The sequence below is a fragment of the Myotis yumanensis genome, unplaced genomic scaffold (assembly GCF_028538775.1).
Source record: "Myotis yumanensis isolate MYYU_CA2020_CCGP unplaced genomic scaffold, mMyoYum1.0.hap1 SCAF_1, whole genome shotgun sequence".
Classification (NCBI taxonomy): Eukaryota; Metazoa; Chordata; class Mammalia; order Chiroptera; family Vespertilionidae; genus Myotis; species Myotis yumanensis.
The window spans coordinates 2,046,937-2,066,564 of record NW_027223752.1 but is presented as its reverse complement, the minus strand read 5'-3'; the positions used below and the strand labels follow the sequence as shown (position 1 = coordinate 2,066,564).

Sequence of the window (19,628 nt, the reverse complement as noted above, 5' to 3'; positions counted from 1 at the left end):
CAGGGAGGTTTGTGTCGGGGCTCACACTGACTTCCCCTCACTGTGTCTCTTGCACAGTAATACACGTCTGTGTCCTCGGTGGTCACGGAGCTCAGCTGCAGGGAGAACTGGTTCTTGGATATGTCTCTGGAGATGGAGGTTCAGTTCTTGAGGGAGGGGCTGTAGGAAGTGTTTCCCTCATAACATATGTGCCCCATCCACTCCAGCCCCTTCCCAGGGGTCTGGCAGTCCCAGTCCCAGGCATAACCACTGGTTGTGATGGAGAATCCAGAGACAGAGCAGGTGAGGGAGAGGGTCTATGAGGGCTTCACCAGTCCTCGGCCTGACTCCTTCAGCTGCACCTGGGACAGGACACCTGGGACAGAGAGAACACAGTGAGTCCTGGGCTCGGATGCAGGATCCCCATCTCCTCAAGTCTAAGCTTTGAGTCATTCACATCTGGGAGTTGACAGCAGGAAGAGGAAGAGCCACATGGGAGTCATGTCTTGCAGGTGAGGTCCTTGTCTCCCAGAAAGTATTCTAAAGGGTTTTTATGGGGTCAATCAGTGAGATAGACCACCGACTCAGAATTTAAATTTAAGAGCCTTTATTAAGCTGGCCAGCTGACTACAGCATGTCCCTCCTTGCAGGGAGCCTTGTACTGCAGTAGTGACCAAGGGTACAGCAAAGCTTTTATTTGCAACTACAAAGCATTTCGTTAGCTGTTCCTAGTACTGGCAGGGTAAAAAGTTCACAAGTACAAATGGAAGGAAAACGGGGTCACACTTGGCTGGGTTTAATCATAATACATTGTTTTTCTAAGACAGTAATTTTTCTATGCCATGTTCCCTGCCCCTTAGCACATTAAGCCCCATGTCTCTAGCACACCCCTAGGACACTATGCCCCAGTACATGTCCAATGGGATGATTTATAAGATCAAAATAACTTTTCTATTGTTAAGCCAAACAGCAGGGTTAAAGTGAAACTAGTTTTCACCTGAGATGACTGTTACTATACTTCAGGGTGAGGAGGCCCTGCACTTAAGTGGACGCCAACTGTGTGTGTCTGGTGGCCGTGTGGTCATTTGCATATGGGAAGTGTCCGCACAAAGAAAGGGCAAGAGGTGAGGGAGGTCCTGGTCTCTGGGGCTTCTCCTGGAAGGAGGTGCTGACTGTGCCCTCAGAGAACCAGGCCCTCCTAGGATTCCTGGTCACCGTGCACAGGAACCTCTCCTTCCACACCAGGGGCTGTGCTGCAGGAGGTGGTCTGGAAGTAGAATGTGGGAACAATAACTGATTCTTTAGGAATAACATCAATGTGGCTGTGCTACCATGGAAATAGATAGATGTAGATGTAGATATAGATATAGATAAAAATATAGATATATATGTAGATGTAGATATAGATACACATATAGATACACATATAGATATAGATACAAACACATATGTAGATATAATTCTTTCTTTTTAAATTATCTTTTGAGGATATTTTCATTGATTATTAGAGGGAAAGAAAAGAGGAGAGAGAGAAACATTGATGTTGTAATTGTTTCCCTCCACGTCCTGCGTGGTACAGGGTTCAGGATCTGGAAGAGGAGCCACACTCAAATGAAAGAGAAGAGACAAGAGATAATTTGGGAATATTGGGGGGCCAGGCGGGTAAGTCCAACTCAAGAGGGAGGACTTCCACTGGAGCTCTGGCTGCACCAACCTTTTATTGATCTGGCATACACCCATAGCATAGCCCTTAGGCAGGCAATTTCCAGTAACACGCAGACTAGCCCATCAGTAGGCAATTTCCAGTAATAGGCAGACTATCTTATTAATAAGGATTTACATGACTATCTGGTGGGAAGTTGCTTCAGCTACCATTGACTGGACTAACTGGGTGCACAGCTCTGACCTTTGCTAGGGCTTCAAGGGTCACCAGCCTTCTGGGTTCTCTGTCTATACTTCTCTGCCAGTGAAGACAACAGGTGGTCTCCCACACATTGATGTGAGAGAAAAATATTGACCAGTTGTCTATCACATAGATTCTACTGGAAAACAAACTTGCAAAATTTGGATGTATTTATTATTGATTTAAACATTTATAATTGATATCAGAGAGGGGAAGGGAGAGAGATATAGAAACATCAATGATGAGAGAGAATAATTAATTGCCTGCCCCCTGCATGCCCCACACTGGGGATATTGCCTGCATCCCGGACATGTGCACTGACTGGGTATCCAACAGTGACCAACTGGTTGATGGGTCATCATTCAACCTTTGAGCCATGCAGTCCCAGTCGTCCCTGCACTTTTAGGGTTCACAGAACTCATGTTTACCTGGGCTTTGGTCAGTGAGACGTTGGCAGCATTATAGATGACCAGGCCCAGCTCTTCCCTCACTACCTTCTGACCCCCTTGGTCTCGGGCTCATTCACCATGGTGCTTTGCAGCTCACGGGCCCCTGGAGGTTCCCTCAGCACAGATGTGAGCTGTTGGAGGTGCTCTGAGCTAAGTGCTCAGCTGTGTCTCCACTGGACACAAGTGGTGCCTCCAGTGCCCGACATCACATGTGGGTACTTCGCATGGGATCTGCAGGCCACCTGAGTGGCCTAGGCCCTGGTGTCTCAGGGAGGGCCTGGCACAGGAGGTGGGCATGAGGGGGTAATGTCTGGGTGCATTTAAGGCATACCTACCAGGGGGGAAGGAAAGGGCAGACACATCCACACAGGACGTCCTGTGCAGGCCCCATGGGGTGAGAGTGTGGGCGGCAGAGGACAGAGAGTGAGGATGGGGTGGTGTCTGTGAAGCTGGAGGCACAGCAGAGGTGGGTGGGACCGTGTCTCCCTTCAGCAGATTCTCAGGATCCAGGTGGTTCCCCAGGGGAAGTGGGACAAGTGTTGGGGCATGTCCCCTGGGACCAGGTTCTGAGACCCACCGGGAACATGCCCAGCAGGACTATGACAGCGCCTGTCCCTGGGCCTCCTTCCTACCTTTGTCCAGGGACACCCTGGGAGCTGGGTCCACCGCAGAGGCTCACAGAAGGGCAGGGCACACAGGGGTCAGATCCTACACCTCCATGTGCAGCCATGTCAGTGAGGGGCAAGCGGCTATTTGCCCCCAAAGGGCTCCTCCTGGGGCAGAGCGAGGGCTGATCACCCTCAGGTGAGGTTTGGTGCCTGGACTCTGTGTTCCCTGCTCAGCACTGCATGGAGGGTGGGGGACATCGCTCTCAGTGAGAGGACAGGAATCCCTACAGCGTCTTCCTTGTCAACCCTGAGAGTGACCATTAGGGACATGGTGATAGGAAGGGTGCAGATGAGATGTCGACCAGATCTGACACACAGCCACTTCCTGCTTTTTTCCTGCAGAGAATCTAATTAAAGACACAAAGAAAGAAGAGGAACTGCCCAGGGACACTAGGAGGGAAGAAAGCATTGACCCCAATAGGAAGGCTGCACAACCCTCCAAGGACAGCCTCTGAGCTGGGACCCTGGGTTTGCTGGTCCTGAGCGCCCCCTGAGCGCCCCCTGGTGTCCTGGATGCTCCCTGCAGCCCAGCCCTGCTGTCTCCCTCAGGGCGGTTAGTCTTGTGAGAGAGGTAGTGTCTGGGCTCACACTGACTTCCCCTCACTGTGTCTCTTGCACAGTAATACACAGCCGTGTCCTCGGTGGTCATGGAGCTCAGCTGCAGGGAGAACTGGTTCTTGGACGTGTCTCTGGAGATGGAGGTTCGGCTCTTGAGGGAGGGGCTGTAGTAATTATTCCTCGTACTAGATACCCCCCATCCACTACTCCCTGTCCACTCATTACATATCCTCCCCATCCACTCCAACCCCTTCCCTGGGGGCTGTCGGATCCAGCTCCAGAAACCACTGGTGATGGAGTAACCAGACACAGTGCAGGTGAGGGAGAGGGTCTGCGAGGGCGTCACCAGTCCTGGGCCCGACTCCTGCAGCTGCACCTGGGACAGGACACCTGGGACAGAGAGAACACAGTGAGTCCTGGGCTCAGATGCAGGGTCCCCATCTCCTCACATCTAAGCCCTGAGTCACTCACATCTGGGAGCTGACAGCAGGAAGAGGAAGAGCCACATGGGAGTCATGTCTTGCAGGTGAGGTCCTGGTTCCCCACAAAGTATTCTCCAAGGTGAGGAGGCCTCGAATTTAAGTGGACGCCAACTGTGTGTGTGTCTGGTGGCCTTGTGGGCATTTGCATATGGGGGGTGTGTGCACATACAAAGGGCAAGAGGTGAGGGAGGTCCCGGTCTCTGGAGAATCTCCTGGAAGGAGGTGCTGACTGTGCCCTCAGAGAACCAGGCCCTCCTTGGGGTCCTGGTCACCGTGTCCAGGGACCTCTCCTTCCACAGCAGGGGCTGTGCTGCAGGAGGTGGTCAGGAAGTAGGATGTGGGAACAATCAGTGACTCCTTAGGGATAAAATCAATGTGCCTCTGCTCCCATGGATATAGATAGATATAGATTATATAGATATAGATATAGATATAGATATAGATATAGATTAGATATAGATTTACATATAGATGTAGAGATAGACATAGATATACATCATTTAAAAATATAATTTTCTTGATTTTTAGAGAGAAAGAAAAGGGAGAGGTAAATCGCGAAACATCTGTGAGATAGAATCATCGATTGGCTGCCTCCTGCATGGCCCCCTCTGGGGATGGAGGCTGCAACCTCGTCATGTGTCCTCACCAGGAATCAAACCAGTGACTTCTTGGGTCCTGGGTTGATGCTCAACAGCTGAGCCACATGAGCCAGGCAGGCTGGACCTTCTTTTCTTTGTCCTCATCTGAGGACGTGTTCATTGGTTTTTAGAGGGAAAGGAAAGGAGAGAGAGGGAAGGACTGAGAGAAACATTGACGTGAGAGAGAAATATTGACTAGTTGCCTCTCATATACACCCATACTGCTAATCACACCCCCAACATTTTCATTTATTCATTTAAATATATTAAAATAGATATCAGAGAGGAATGGAGAGTGAGAGAGAGAAACATCAATGACAAAAGAGAATAACTGATTGGCTGCCTCCTGCACACCACATACTGTGGATGTTGTTGGCAACCTGGGCATGTCCTCTGACCAGGTATTGAACCATGGCATCCTGGTTCATAGGTCACCTCTTAACCACTGAGCCATGCTGGCTGGGGTATACCTGCACTTTTAGGATTCATGGAGCTCCCTGTGTACCTGGGCTCTGGTCAGCAGGACGTTGGCAACATCATAGGTGACCAGGCCCCAGCCCTTCCCTGACTGCCCTCTGACCCCAGTGGCCAGGGGTTGACCACCACGATGCTCTGTAGCTCACAGGTCCCTGTTGGCTCCCTCATCACAGGAGTGAGCTGTTGGAGATGCTCTGAGGTCAGTGCTCAGCTGTGTCCCCACCTGACACAGGAGGGGCCCCAAGGACCTGACATCACATGTGGACCCTACATGTGGGCTCTGCAGGATGCCTGAGTAGCCCTGGCCCTGGCATATCAGGGACGGCCTGGCACAGGAGATGGTCATGAGGGGATGGCGTGGGGGTGCATTTAAGGCAAAACCTATCCAGGCAGGAAGGAGAGGGCAGACACTTCCACACAGGACATCCTGTGCAGGCCCCATGGGGTGAGATTGTGGGTAGAAGAGGACAATTGTATGTCTTTTATTTCTTCTTCTTGTCTCATTGCTGTGGCTAAGACTTCCAGTACTATGTTGAATAAGAGAGGTGAAAGCGTCATTTCTGTTCTGTTCCATTTCTTAGGGGAAATGGGTTTGGTTTTTGCTCATTGAATATGATTCTGGCTTTGGGTCGTTCATACGTGTCCTTTATTATGTTGAGATATGAGTCCTCTTCTCCCACTTTGCTGAGAGTATTTATCAAAAGTGGGTGTTGGGTTTTGTCGAATGCTTTTTCTGAATCCATAGATATGGTCATGTTGTTTTTCTCTTTCCGTTTGTTTTTGGGATGTATCATGTTTATTGATTTGTGAATATTGTACCAGCCCTGCATCCTTGGATGAATCCCATTTGGTAATGTTGTATGATCTTTTAAATATAATGCTGGATCCAAATTGCTAATAATTTGTAGAGGATTTTAGCATCTATGTTCATCAGGGATATTGGCCTGTAATTATCTTTCTTAGGAGTGTCACCTGGTTTTGGAATTAGGATGATGTAGGGCTCATGAAAAGAGTTTGGAAGTGTTCCTTACTCTTGGATTTTTTTTTTTGAATAGTTTTGGGAGTATAGGTGTTAGTTCATCTTTGGATGATTGGTAAAACTCCCCTGTGAAGGCATCCAGACCAGGACTTTTGTTTGCTGGGAGGTTTTAGATTCCTGCTTCTATGTCCTCAGTTGTTATTGGCCAATTCAGGTTTTCTGATTGTTCCTGTTTCAGTTCTGGGGTACTGTGTTTTCCTAGGAATTTGTCCATTTCATCCATATTATCCAGCTTGTTGGCATATATTTGTTCATAACACTTTATTACAATCCTTTTTATTTCTGGGGTGTCAGTTGTTATATCTATGCTTTCATTTCTGACTTTACTTATTTAGGTCCCCTCTCTTTGTTTCCTGTTGAGTCTGGCTAATGGTTCCTCCATCTTTTTTATCTTCTCAAAGAAACTGCTCATGGTTTCACCAAGTCCCATTCCTGATGGTGAAAGGTTCTGTACTCACCAGAGCGGTCAATCAGGAGGAGACCACAGGAGACACACAGAGGTCAGGGAGGAGTGCATGACTTGGGGAAGCTTTGCAGACACAGTAGGTTCTCATGGCTCCTGGAAATCCACCAAAGGAGCAAGGAGGGAGGTTTGGGAGATCCCTTCTGTTCTGCAGACATGAGTGAGGTGAATGTGGAGCCACTACAGCACCTGTAACATGGAGGCTGGGAAAATGCTGTGATTGATCAACAACCCCACAAGCAGCCTCTACCTGGGTTATTATCCCGTCTGAGCCCTCAAAGGAGTGATCAACAGAGGATTCAACACAATCATTATCAAATGTCAAACTTTAGCCCATGATTTTAAGTAAAAAAGGTTGGAAAACTGTAAGGCTGTCCTGTTCACCAAGAGATTTTCTAAGTCAGCTGCTTGTTAAAATGAGATGATTTCCAATGAACCTTGTTAAACATCCCTATGAAACTGCACGACACGGGAAGCGCATACTGCTGTCAACTCACATCAGTGCTGGTGTGACTCCTATGGGGACAGAGCTGAGGTCATTTCCTGTGGCACCAGAAACAGCAAGTCCTGGCACCTGTACAGGGGAGCTGACCAGGGAGCAGCCCTCAAGGGCCCTTTGCACCATTCAGATGGGTCCATCCAGCTTCCACTGTCCGCGGGACATGCACCTGTTTTATTTACTGTGGGCCTGTCAGAAGGAGGGGACCTATGGGGACAGGTGTGCAGGTGGGTCAGACCCTGAGCTCAGCACCCAGGGGCCTGGGCTGTGCTGAGGTCTCTCTTGGTGGGAAGGTTTCCAACCAAAAGCCGATGAGAGCACTGAGGATGGTCTCCGTGGAGAAAGAAAAGCAGGAAATACAGACACGTGGTGAGGAGAGTCCCCATCACTGCCCACATGTCCTCTGCCAGCAGCAGTGCTACCCCCTCCTCTGGGATCTGCAGTGAGAAAGCAGGAAATGAGAGCCTCAGAGAAAGAGCAGGAGCCATCCCTGGAGGCAGCTGAGAGCTTGAGAGGAAATCCCTGTGCCCAACAGGAAGGCTCTTCCCTCCCACCTCCCTCTGCCCCTGCTCCTGGGCTGCTATCTGTGCTGTGGGTCCTGAGCGCCCCCTGTTGTCCTGTGTGGCCCCTGCAGCCCAGACCTGCTGCCTGCCTCAGGGAGGTTTGTGTCTGGGCTCACACTGACTTCCCCTCACTGTGTCTTGCACAGTAATACACAGCGGTGTCCTCGGCTCTCAGGCTGCTGAGCTCCATGTAGGCTGTGCTTGCGTACGTGTCTTCCGTTATGGAGACTCTGCCTTGGAACTTCTGTGCGTAGTTTGTGATTTCAAGTAAAGGGTGAAATGTCCCCACCCACTCAAGCCCCTGTCCTGGAGCCTGTCGCACCCAGTGCATGTAGTAGCTGATGAAGGTGTATCCAGAAGCCTTGCAGGAGACCTTCACGGAGGCCCCAGGCTTCCTCACCTCAGCCCCAGACTGCACCAGCTGCACCTGGGAGTGGACACCTGTGGGGAGGAGACAGGAGTGAGTGGAATCCCCCTTGACCCTCCCTGGACCCTCCTTAACCCAGGACGGGAGCCCCTTACCTGTCACCATGGCCACCAGGAGGAGGGTTCTCCAGCTCCAGTCCATGCTGAGGGTTGTGCTGTGAGCACTTCTGTAGAGGAGGGCGTGGCTGTGGGTGATGCCCTCAGGGCACAGACTTACCCATATTTAACCTGGTGTACCTCCTGACTTTTGCATATTCATGAGGCAGAGTATTTCATAGCTGAGTTCTTGACCCCACCTGAGAGAAGATGGGTGACACAGGGACCATGTTCAGTGGGCAACTGAGGATCCAAATCCTAATTCTTTTTTCTTAAAATTATACCTTTATTGTTGAAGGTATTATACATGCCCTCTTTATCCCCCATTGGCACCTTCTAGCCTGGCCCTGGGTTGCCCAGATCTTCACCAACTTATTGTCTGTGCCCCTGGATGTTGCACATATGCATACGAGTGTGTTGGTTGACCTCTTCCCACCCTCCCACCTGACCACGATTTCCCTCTGAGCTTCCCCAGTCTGCTCCATGCTTTGGGGTCTCTGGATCCATTCTCTACATCAGTTAATTTGTTCATTAGATTCCACATATGAGTGAGGTCATGTGATAATTGTCTTCATCTCACTAGCTTATTGAACTAACCATGATACTCTCCAGGTCCCTCCATGCTGTCTCAAAGCATATGGGATCCTTCTCTTTTACTGATGCATAGTATTCTGTGGCATAAATGTACTACAGCTTTTTTATCCACTCATGTACTCATGGGAATTTGGGCTGTTTCCAGATCTTAGCTATTGCAAATTGTGCTGCCATGAACAATGGGGTGCATACATTGTTTCTGATTGGTGTTTGGGTCCCTTAGCATATATTCCTAAAAGTGGGATCACTAGTTCAAATGGCAGTTCCATGTTTAATTTTTTGAGGAAACTCCATACTGTGTTCCATAATGGCTGCACAGCATGAATTCCCACCAGCAGAGTATGAGGGTTCCCTTTTCACCACATCCTCGCCAGCACTTGTCATTTGTGGATTTGTTGATGGCAGCCATTCTGACAGGTGTAAGCTGATACCTCATTGTCCTTTTAATTTGCATCTCTCTGATGGTCAGTGACTTTGAGCTTTTGGCCATCGGTATGTTCTCTTTGGAGAAGTGTGTATTTAGGTCCTTTGCCCATTATTTAATTGGATTGTTTGTCTTCCTTTGGTTAAGTTGTATGGGTTTCTTATACATTTTGGATATTAACTCTTTATCACATGGATCCTTGCAAAATATGTCCTCCCCTACTGTGGGCTCCCTTTTCATTTTGTTGATGGTTTCTTTTGCTGTGCAGACACTTTTTATTTTGATGTATTCCCTTTTGTTTATTTTCTCCTTAGTTTTCTTTATCCTGGGAGGTGTATCTGTAAACACATTGCTATGAGAGATGTCTGAGATTTTGCTGCCTATGGTTTCTTCTAGGATTTTTAAGGTTTCCCCACTTACATTTAAGTCTTTTAACCATTTACTTTACTCCTGTGTATGGTGCATGTTCGTGTATTGTTTCGTGTTTTTTTTTTTTTGCACGTTTATCTGTCCAATTTTCCCAACAATATTTATTGAAGAGACTGTTTTGAGTCCATTGTATGCTCTTGTTTCCTTTCCCAAATATTAATTGAGCATAATGGCTTGGGTAGATTTCTGGGGTCTCTGTTCTGTTCTTTTGATGCATATGACTGTTCTTGTGGGTACCAGTCTGTTTTGATTATTATGGCTTTGAAGTATAATTTGATATCTGATATTGTTATCCCTCCACCTTAGTCCTTTCTTTCTCAAGATTCCTATGGCTAATTGGGGTCTATTTTGGTTCCATATAAATTTTTGGAGTATTTGTTATAGATCTGTGAAATATGCTGTTGCTGTTTTAATAGGTATTGCATTGAATCTGTAGAGTGCTTTGGGTAATATGGACGTTTTAATGATGTTAATTCTACTAATCCATGATCACGGTATATTTTTCCACTTGTTTATATCTTCCTCTTTCTCTTTATTCAACATCCTGTATTTTTCTGAGTACAAGTCTTTTACCTGCTTGGTCAAGTTTATTCTTAAATATCACAATTTTTTGATGGGATGGCAAATGGGATTGTTAGTTGGTTTCCCTTTCTGAGAATTCATTATTGGTGCATAAAAGTAGCATTGATTTTTGGGTGTTAATTTCATAAACTGCTACATTACCAAATTTGTTTCTTAAATCGATTAGTTTGGTGGTTGGGTCCATCGGGTTTTCTATGTACAGTATCATGTTGGTGAGGAGAGTCCCCATCACTGCCCTCATGTCATCTGCCAGCAGCAGTGTTACCCCCTCCTCTGGTGTCTGCAGTGAGAAAGCAGGAAATTAGAGCCTCAGAGAAAGAGCAGGAGCCTTCCCTGGAGGCAGCTGAGAGCTTGAGAGGAAATCCCTGTGCCCAACAGGAAGGCCCTTCCCTCCCACCTCCCTCTGCCCCTGCTCCTGGGGCTGCTCTCTGTGCTGTGGGTCCTGAGCGCCCCCTGCACCCCAGCCCTCCTGTCTCCTCAGGGAGGTTTGTGTCTGGGCTCACAGTGACTTCCCCTCACTGTGTCTTGCACAGTAATACACGGCCGTGTCCTCGGCTCTCAGGCTGCTGAGCTCCATGTAGGCTGTGCTCGTGGACGTGTCTCCAGTTATGGAGACTCTGTCTTGGAACTTCTGTGCGTAGTTTGTTTCTCCATCTTCAGGGTCAACCCACCCCACCCACTCAAGCCCCTGTCCTGGGGACTGTCGCACCCAGTGCATCCAGTAGTCGGTGATGGTGTATCCAGAAGCCTTGCAGGAGACCTTCACGGAGGCCCCAGGCTTCCTCACCTCAGCCCCAGACTGCACCAGCTGCACCTGGGAGTGGACACCTGTGGGGAGGAGACAGGAGTTAGTGGAATCGCACTTGACTCTCCCTGGACCTTCCTTAACCCAGGACAGGAGCCTCTTACCTGTCGCCATGGCCACCAGGAGGAGGGTTCTCCAGCTCCAGTCCATGCTGAGGGCTGTTCAGTGAGCACTTCTGTAGGGGAGGGTGTGGCTGTGGGTGATGCCCTCAGGGCACAGACTTACCCATATTTAACCTGGTCTACCTCCTGTCTTTTGCATATTCATGAGGCAGAGTATTTCATAGCTGAGGTCTTGACTCCACCTGAGAGAAGATGGGTGTCACAGGGACCATGTTCAGTGGGAGTCTGAGGGTCCAAGTCCTAATTCTTTTTTCTTTAAATTAAACCTTTATTGTTGAAGGTATTATAAATGTCTCCTTCATCCCCCATCGACACCTTCTAGCCCGGCCCCGGGTGCCCAGGTCTTCACCATCCTATTGTCTGTGTGCCTGGATGATGCACATATGCATACGAGTTTGTAGGTTGACCTCTTCCCACCCTCCCACCCGACCACGACTTCCCTCTGAGATTCCCCAGTCTGCTCCATGCTTCCAGGTCTCTGGATCCATTCTCTTCATCAGTTTATTTTGCTCATTATGTTCCACATATGAGTGAAGTCATGTGATACTTCTCTTTGTCTGACTGGCTTATTTCACTTACATGATACTGTCCGGGTCCCTCCATGCTGTCCCCAAGGGTAAGAGATCCTTCTCTTTTACTGCTGCATAGTATTCTGTGGCATAAATATACCACAGCTTATTTATCCATTCAGCTACTCATGGGCATTTGGGCTGTTTCCAGTCTTAGCTATTACAAATTGTGCTGCTATGAAGATAGGGGTGCATATTGATTCTGATTGGTGTTTGTGGTCCCTGAGCATATATGCCTAAAAGTGGATTCACTGGGTCAAATGGCAGTTCCATCTTTAATTTTTTGAGGAAACTCTATACTTTTTCCATAGTGGCTGCACAGCCTGCATTCCCACAGGCAGAGTAGGAGGGTTCCCTTTTCTCCACATCCTTGACAGCACTTGTCATTTGTCAATTTGTTGGTGGCAGCCATTCTGACAGGTGTGAGCTGATACCTCATTGTCCTTTTAATTTGCATCTCTCTGATGCTCAGTGACTTTGAGCATTTTTCCTGTCTCTTGTCCATCGGTATGTTCCCTTTGGAAAAGTGTGTATTAAGGTCCTTTGCCCATTTTTTGATTGGATAGTTTGTCTTCCTTTGGTTAAGTTGTATGGGTTTCTTACACATTTTGGTTATTAACCCTTTGTCACATGGATCCTTGCCAAATATGCCCTCCCATACTGTGAGCTCCCTTTTCATTTTGTTGATAACTTCTTTGGCTGTGCAGACACTTTTTATTTTGATGTATTCCCATTTGTTTATTTTCTCCTTAGTTTCTTTGTCCTGGGAGATGTATCTGTAAACACATTGCTATGAGAGATGTCTGAGATTTTGTGCCTATGGATTCTTCTAAGATTTTTATGGTTTTTACACACACACATTTAGGTCTATTAACCATTTTGAGTTTACTACTGTGTATGGTATATGTTCATGTATTGTTTCAGGGTTTTTTTTGGACATTTATCTGTTCAATTTTCCCAATAATATTTATTGAAGGGACTGTTGTGACTCCATTGTATGCTCTTGCCTCCTTTGTCAAATATTAATTGAGCATAATGGCTTGGGTAGATTTCTGGATTCTCTGTTCTGTTCCATTGATGTATATACCTATTCTTGTGGCATTACCAAGCCGTTTTGATTACTATGGCTTTGAAGTGTAATTTGATATCTGGTATTGTGATCCCTCCACCTTTGTTCTTTATTCTCAAGATTGCTATGGCTAATTGGGGTCTTTTTTGGTTCCATATAAATTTTTGGATTATTTGTTGTAGATCTGTGAAATATACTGTTGCTATTTTAATAGGGATTACATTGAATCTGCAGAGTGCTTTGGGTAACATGGACGTTTTAATGATGTCAATTCTACCAAATCCATGATCACGGTATATTTTTCCACTTGCTTATATCTTCCTCTTTCTCTTTATTCAACATCCTGTATTTTTCTAAGTACAAGTCTTTTACCTGCTGGTTAAGTTTATTCTTAAGAATCATAATTTTTTGATGCCATGGTATATGGGATTGTTGGTTTGGCGTCCTTTTCTTTCTTTTTAAAGAATGTATTTTTTTATTGATTTCAGAGAGGTAGGGAGAGGGAGAGATGGAAACATCAATGATGAGAGAACCATTCGTTGGCTGTGTCCTGCACACCCCCTAGTTGGGATCACACTGCAACCTGGGCATGTGCCCTTGGCCAGAATCAATCCTGGGACCGCTCAGTCCACAGGCTGACGCTCTATCCAATCAGCCAAACAGGCTAGGGCTGGTTTCCCTTTCTGAGAATTCATTATTGGTGCATAAAAGTTCCATTGATTTCTAGTTGTTAATTTTGTATCCTTCTGCATTGCTGAATTCATTTATTAAATCTAGGTGTGTGTTTTTTTGTGGAGACTGTCGGTTTTCTATGTACAATATCATGTCTTCTATGTATAATAAGAGTTTTACTTCCTCCTTTCCAATTTGGATGCCTTTTATTTCTTCTTCTTGTCTCCTTGCTGTGGCTAGGACTTCCAGTACTATGTTGTATAAGAGCGGTGGAAGTGGGAATTTCTGTTTTGTCCTGTTAATTAGGGGAAATGGTTTTTTTTCTTTTTTTTGCTCATTGAGATGATTCTGGCTGTGGGTCTGTCATACGTGTCCTTTGTTATGTTGAGATATGAGCCCTCTTCTCCCACTTTGTTGAGAGTATTTATCAAAAGTGGGTGCTGGGTTTTGTCGAATGCTTTTTCTGAATCTATATATATGGCCATGCTATTTTTATCTTTCAGTTTGTTTATGTGATGTATTATGTTTTTTGATTTGTGAATATTGTACCAGCCCTGCATCCCTGGATGAATCCCATTGGGTCATGGTGTATGATCTTTTAAAAATATTGCTGGATCCAATTTGCTAATATTTTTTGAGGATTTTAGCATCTGTGTTCATCAGGGATATTGGCCTGTAATTCTCTTTCTTAGGAGTGTCCCCTGGTTTTGGAATTAGGATAATGCTTTGATCATGAAAAGAGTTTGGAAGTGTTCCTACCTCTGGTTTTCCTTTGAATGGTTTGGGGAGTATAGGCGTTAGTTCTTCTTTGGATGCTTGGTAAAACTCCCCTGTGAAGGCATCCAGACCAGGACTTTTGTTTGCTGGGAGGTTTTAGATTCCTGCTTCTATTTCCTCAGTTGTTATTGGACTATTCAGGTTTTCTGATTCTTCCTGTTTCAGTTTTGTGGTACTGTGTCTTTATAAGAATTTACCCATTTCATCCACATTGTCCAGTTTGTTGGCATCTAGTTGTTCATAGCACTTTATTACAATCACTTTTTTTCTGGGGTGTTGGTTGTTACGTCCCCATATTCCTTTCTGACTTTATTTATTTGGGTCCCCTCTCTTTGTTTCCTGTTGAGTCTGGCTAATGGTTCATCAATCTTTTTTATCTTTTCAAAGAACCAGCTCGTGGTTTCACCAGGGCCCATTCCTGATGGTGAAAGGTTCTGTAGTAACCAGAGCCGTCAATCAGGAGGGGACCAGGGGAGACACACAGAGGTCAGTGAGCAGTGCATGACTTGGGGAAACTTTGCAGACACAGTGGGTTCTCATGGCTCCTGGAAACCCACCAAAGGAGCAATAGGGAAGTAAGTGAGGTCTACTCCGTCCTGCAGACATGAGTGAGGTGAAGGTTTAGTCACTCCAGCACCTATGCCATGGAGGCTGGGAAATGCTGAGATAGAGCAACAACTTCACAAGCTGCCTCTACCTGGGTTATTATCCCGTCTGAGCCCTCAAAGGACTGATCTACAGAGGATCCAACTCCATAATTATGGAATGTCAAACTTTACACCATGATTTTAAATAAAAAAGATGCAAAACTGTAAAGCTGTCTCCTTCACCAAGAGATTTCCCAAGTCAGCTGCTTGTTGAAATGAGATGATTTCCAATGAACCTTGTTAAACGTCCCTATGAAACTGCACGGCACTGGAAACGCACACTGCTGTCATCTCACATCAGTGCTGGTGTGACACCTATGGGGAGGGAGCTGAGGTCATTTCCTGTGGCACCAGAAACAGCAAGTCCTGGCACCTGTACAGGGGAGGTGACTAGGGGGCAGTCCTCAAGGGCCCTTTGCACCATTCAGATGGGTCCATCCAGCTTCCACTGTCCGCGGGACATGCACCTGTTTTATTTACTGTGGGCCTGTCAGAAGGAAGGGCCCTATGGGGACAGGTGGGCATGTGTATCAGACCCCGAGGTCAGCACCCAGGGGCTTGGGCTGTGCTGGGGTCTCTCTTGGTGGGAAAGTTTCCAACCACAGGCCGATGAGAGCACTGAGGATGGTCCCTGTGGAGAAAGAAAAGCAGGAAATACAGACACGTAGTGAGGAGAGTCCCCATCGCTGCCCACATGTCATCTGCCAGCAGCAGTGCTACCCCCTCCTCTGGGGTCTGCAGTGAGAAATCGGGAAATGAGAGCCTCAGAGAAAGAGCAGGAGCCTTCCCTGGAGGCAGCTGAGAGCTTGAGAGGAAATCCCTGTGCCCAACAGGAAGGCAGTTCCCTCCCACCTACCTCTGTCCCTGTTCCTGGGGCTGCTCTCTGTGCTGTGGGTCCTGAGCGCCCCCTGGTGTCCTGAACGCCCCCTGCAGCCCAGCCCTGCTGTCTCCTCAGGGAGGTTTGTGTCTGGGCTCACACTGACTTCCCCTCACTGTGTCTTGCACAGTAATACACGGCCGTGTCCTCGGCTCTCAGGCTGTTCAGTGTTAAGTAAACTTGGCTCTTGGACGTGTCCCTGGTGATGCTGAGGCGGGATTTCAGTGTTGGGTTGGAGTCTGTACTTCCACCTCTCCACACAACCCCGACCCACTCCAGCCCCTTTCATGGAGCCTGGTGGATCCAGTTTACACCATAGCTCGTCAGAGAGAATCCAGAGACAGTGCAGGTGAGGGAGAGGGTCTGCGAGGGCTTCACCAGTCCTGGGCCCGACTCCTGCAGCTGCACCTGGGACAGGACACCTGGGGACAAGGAGCATCAGTCCTGTCAGCCACCTGCAGTCACAGCCATCCCATGACCCCTGTCTGACCCCTGAGACCCTCACCTCGGGGGGCTGTCAGCAGGCACAGGAGAAGACCCAGCAGTCTCATCTTCTTCTAGACCACAGCTCTGCCTTCCCAGAGACCTCAGCCCTGTGTGAGGAGAGAGCTGTGAGCCTGCACAGCCCAGGAGAGGATGTACCCTGGAGCTTGAACAAAAATTTGCATGTGGGGCAGCCTTTTCCTAATAAGTAGAGGGACTGAGGTCAGTATTCACTTTGATATGAGTAACTACTACGAAAGCACAAGAAAAAGGGAGACCCTTGATTCCTGATGTTGGAAACTTTTTATTGTGTTACTAGAGGCCCAGTGCACTAATTCGTGCACCAGTGTGGTCCCTTGGGCTGAAACCAGCAGTCCGACATCCCCGGAGGGGTCCTGGATTGTGAGAGGGTGCAGGCCAGGGTGAGAAACCCCACCAGTGCACATCGAGGCTGGGAAGAGACGTGGGAGTTGGCCAGCCAGGGAGGGACTGTGGGAGGGCTCCAAGGCATGTAGGGAACATCTCTCTCAGTCCCTATAGGCCGGACCCCAGCAGCAAGCCAACCTTCTGGTTAGAGAATCTGCCCCTTGGTGGTCATTGCACTTCATAGCTAGCGGTTGATCATTACCGCATTACACTTTGATTGCTTGATTAAACAGCCGACCAGTGGTCCAGACACTTAGCACATTAAGCTTTTATTATATAGGATAATACACTGTGAAAGCTCTTCCCTTATTCAAGGTCATTGCATATTGCACAGACCCCGAGCTAGTCACTTCAGAGATAATCATGTTTTAACCTGGAGAAAAGATTAGAAATAAAAGCAGTGACTATGCATGTGAACCATTGAGAATCTCTCATATTTTAAATGATATGGAAGCCTCTTAAGTGACCTGATTTTTCAGTCTAGTGTTATCAGTGATGTTGGGGTTCAGAGTGAGGGGAATTGGAGAATTCCTAGCATACATTTTCTCACAGAAAAGGAAAACATCATTAATGTGTAATGCACACATTCTTCCATCAGGCACAGGATTCAGAAAGATATTCTCTTGCTAAGCTTGTCATTAAGTTAATTGATGGAATATTTGATGGAGCAAATGTATTTATTTTATTAAAGTTCAGTTCATCACTATTTTCTTTGATGGGTCCTGTTTGGGTGATTTTACAAAGAATTTCCCAGAAAATCGTGTGCCTCCACTGCTCATGTGGATTGGCTACAGCCACCACAGGGACTGGAGCAGGTTCTGGTACCAGAGGGGAGCGCTGCTGGGAAACTACCCATAAATGTGGACGTGACTGTGGAACTGGCTGAGGGGAGGAGGTAGGACTTGATTTGAGTCACAGGACAGAAATGTGGCTGATGCTCATGGACAGAGAGTTACTGGACATGTGGGTTTAAAGCCTCCTCCAGTGAAGGCCCAGAAGGAAGTGCAGGGCATGAGAGAGACAGCTCGTATCATCGTAAGAAATACCTGAATAATGATGAGCAGAAGTTGATTGAAGTAGAAACGTTAAGGATCATGCAGGCAGGGATCAAGGGAAAAAAGGAACCTCTCACTGCAAACTGCTGGGAAGGGGACCCCTGTTTCCTACATGCACCTTCGCACAGTGTCTCTGTTCTAGAAGGTGATACCTTCCCAGGTCCAGGGAATTGGGACTTGGACACCTTTGGGGTTATTATTCACATGGTTTCTCCCTGAATCACCTGAGCCACAAAATTTGCTGGGGTCCCATTTATTAAATCTCCCAACACTTGGATGGAGGAGTGGGCACCCTCACTGGAGGAGCCATGGTGATGGTTTGTCTGTATGAGGAGCCTTCATTTCAGTGGACCAGTGCCCTTGTCTCTGTCCATCATCAGCATCATCAGCATCATTTGCTTATTTATAATTGTTCTCATATTTTGTAGACATGGTGGTTATCCACACAAAATTATTTTTTATCAAATAATAAAAGCAGGAGTCTCCTCTTTAGATGTCATTGGAACCTGAAACCGCAAAGGCATCACATAAAATTTGATACAAGGCCTACGTACTAACTGATGAACTTGGACAGGGGAGAGACCCCACCCAGGACAATGGACAAGCCCCCTGTCCCAGTCTATGGTCATCAGTACCATCACGGTCACTACTACCATCAGTATCATCATCATTCTCTTATTTATCATTATTTTTCACATTTTCTATAGTCGTTGATTTTGTACACATGTAATGACCTCATTTTCACAAGTTTGCTGAATTTTTATAATCTATCTATATAAAAGGCCAATATGCAGAGTGTCCGCTCTGGAGTTTGATCTGGAGATCAGGAGTTCGATTGCCATCACTGCGCTCACACACCTTCTGCAGTGCGTGGGGCCTCGTGGCTGCGTTCTCACAGGGTTTCTGTTCTGCTCTTTCTCCTCCATGGAGGCCCCGCGTCTGAAGCCACCAGCGCTGCCCTCTGGGAGCAGTGCAACCCGGGTCATGGGATCCGCAGGCACCATGTCCTCTCAAACCTCAAAGCCTCCAAACACTGAGACTCCTGAGGCGCCGCCGCCTCTCCCTCACCGCCAGGCTGGGGTCCAGCAGCAGCAGCCAGAGGGGGAGGGCCCAGGGGTCCAGGCCACCAGGTTCCCCAGGTCAGGAGCACCAGCTACTGCTGCACCACCTGGGCCAGCCCCGCGCACACGCACTCTGGACCTGGGCCCTGGGGGCTGGAGCTTTCCCAGCAGCTCCGCCTCCTCTTGCTCAGTCCCTTTCTCTGCTGCTGCCAACTGGGCCTCACAGTCCCTGGAGGGAGAACTGAGGTCTCTGGAAGCTTTTCGTCCTGCTCTGGCCCATGGCAATGTGAGGACCAAGAAGGGACAGCAGGGGTGAGATGGTGGCTGCTGCCCAGCTGGTGGCAGGGATTGAGGAGGAGGTGGTTCCTGGGGCAGCTCACCTGGGCCTGGGACTGCAGGGGCCACAGAGAAAGCAGTGCTCAGGCGCCAGAGAGGAGTTTTCTCTGTAGAAGTTATTGGGAGATTAAAACCACACAAGTCTCTGGAGGCAGAATTCCTCCCCCTCCCCCACCACCTCACCAAAATAAAAGCCCTGTGCCCTCTCCTTTCCAGTCTCCATCCAAGCAGGTCTGACTTGCTGAGTGATCTTTCCTGTGCTTCTCAGGGGTTTCAATCAGGAGCATAATAACCATCCCACGTCCCCTTGGTGCGTGTGTGTCATGAACATCTGTACCAGCTGCTGTGCCTCTGCTTCTGCATGGTGTCCACTCCTCTGGGTGCTGTGAGCATGAGGACAAGACCAGGACTGTCACCCTGTGGGTCCTTCTTCTGCAGCTTTGGGGTCACACTCATGTGG

The 19,628-nt window shown here is 47.8% G+C and overlaps 1 gene segment (V, D, J or C); it reads right to left on the bottom strand.

Annotated features, from left to right (window-relative positions):
* Positions 1-10,768: 10,768 nt before the first annotated feature.
* LOC138999195 (immunoglobulin heavy variable 1-69-2-like) lies at positions 10,769-11,224 on the bottom strand. The segment is given in 2 exon segments: positions 10,769-11,097; positions 11,179-11,224. Coding segments are annotated over 2 exon segments (375 nt in total).
* Positions 11,225-19,628: the final 8,404 nt, after the last annotated feature.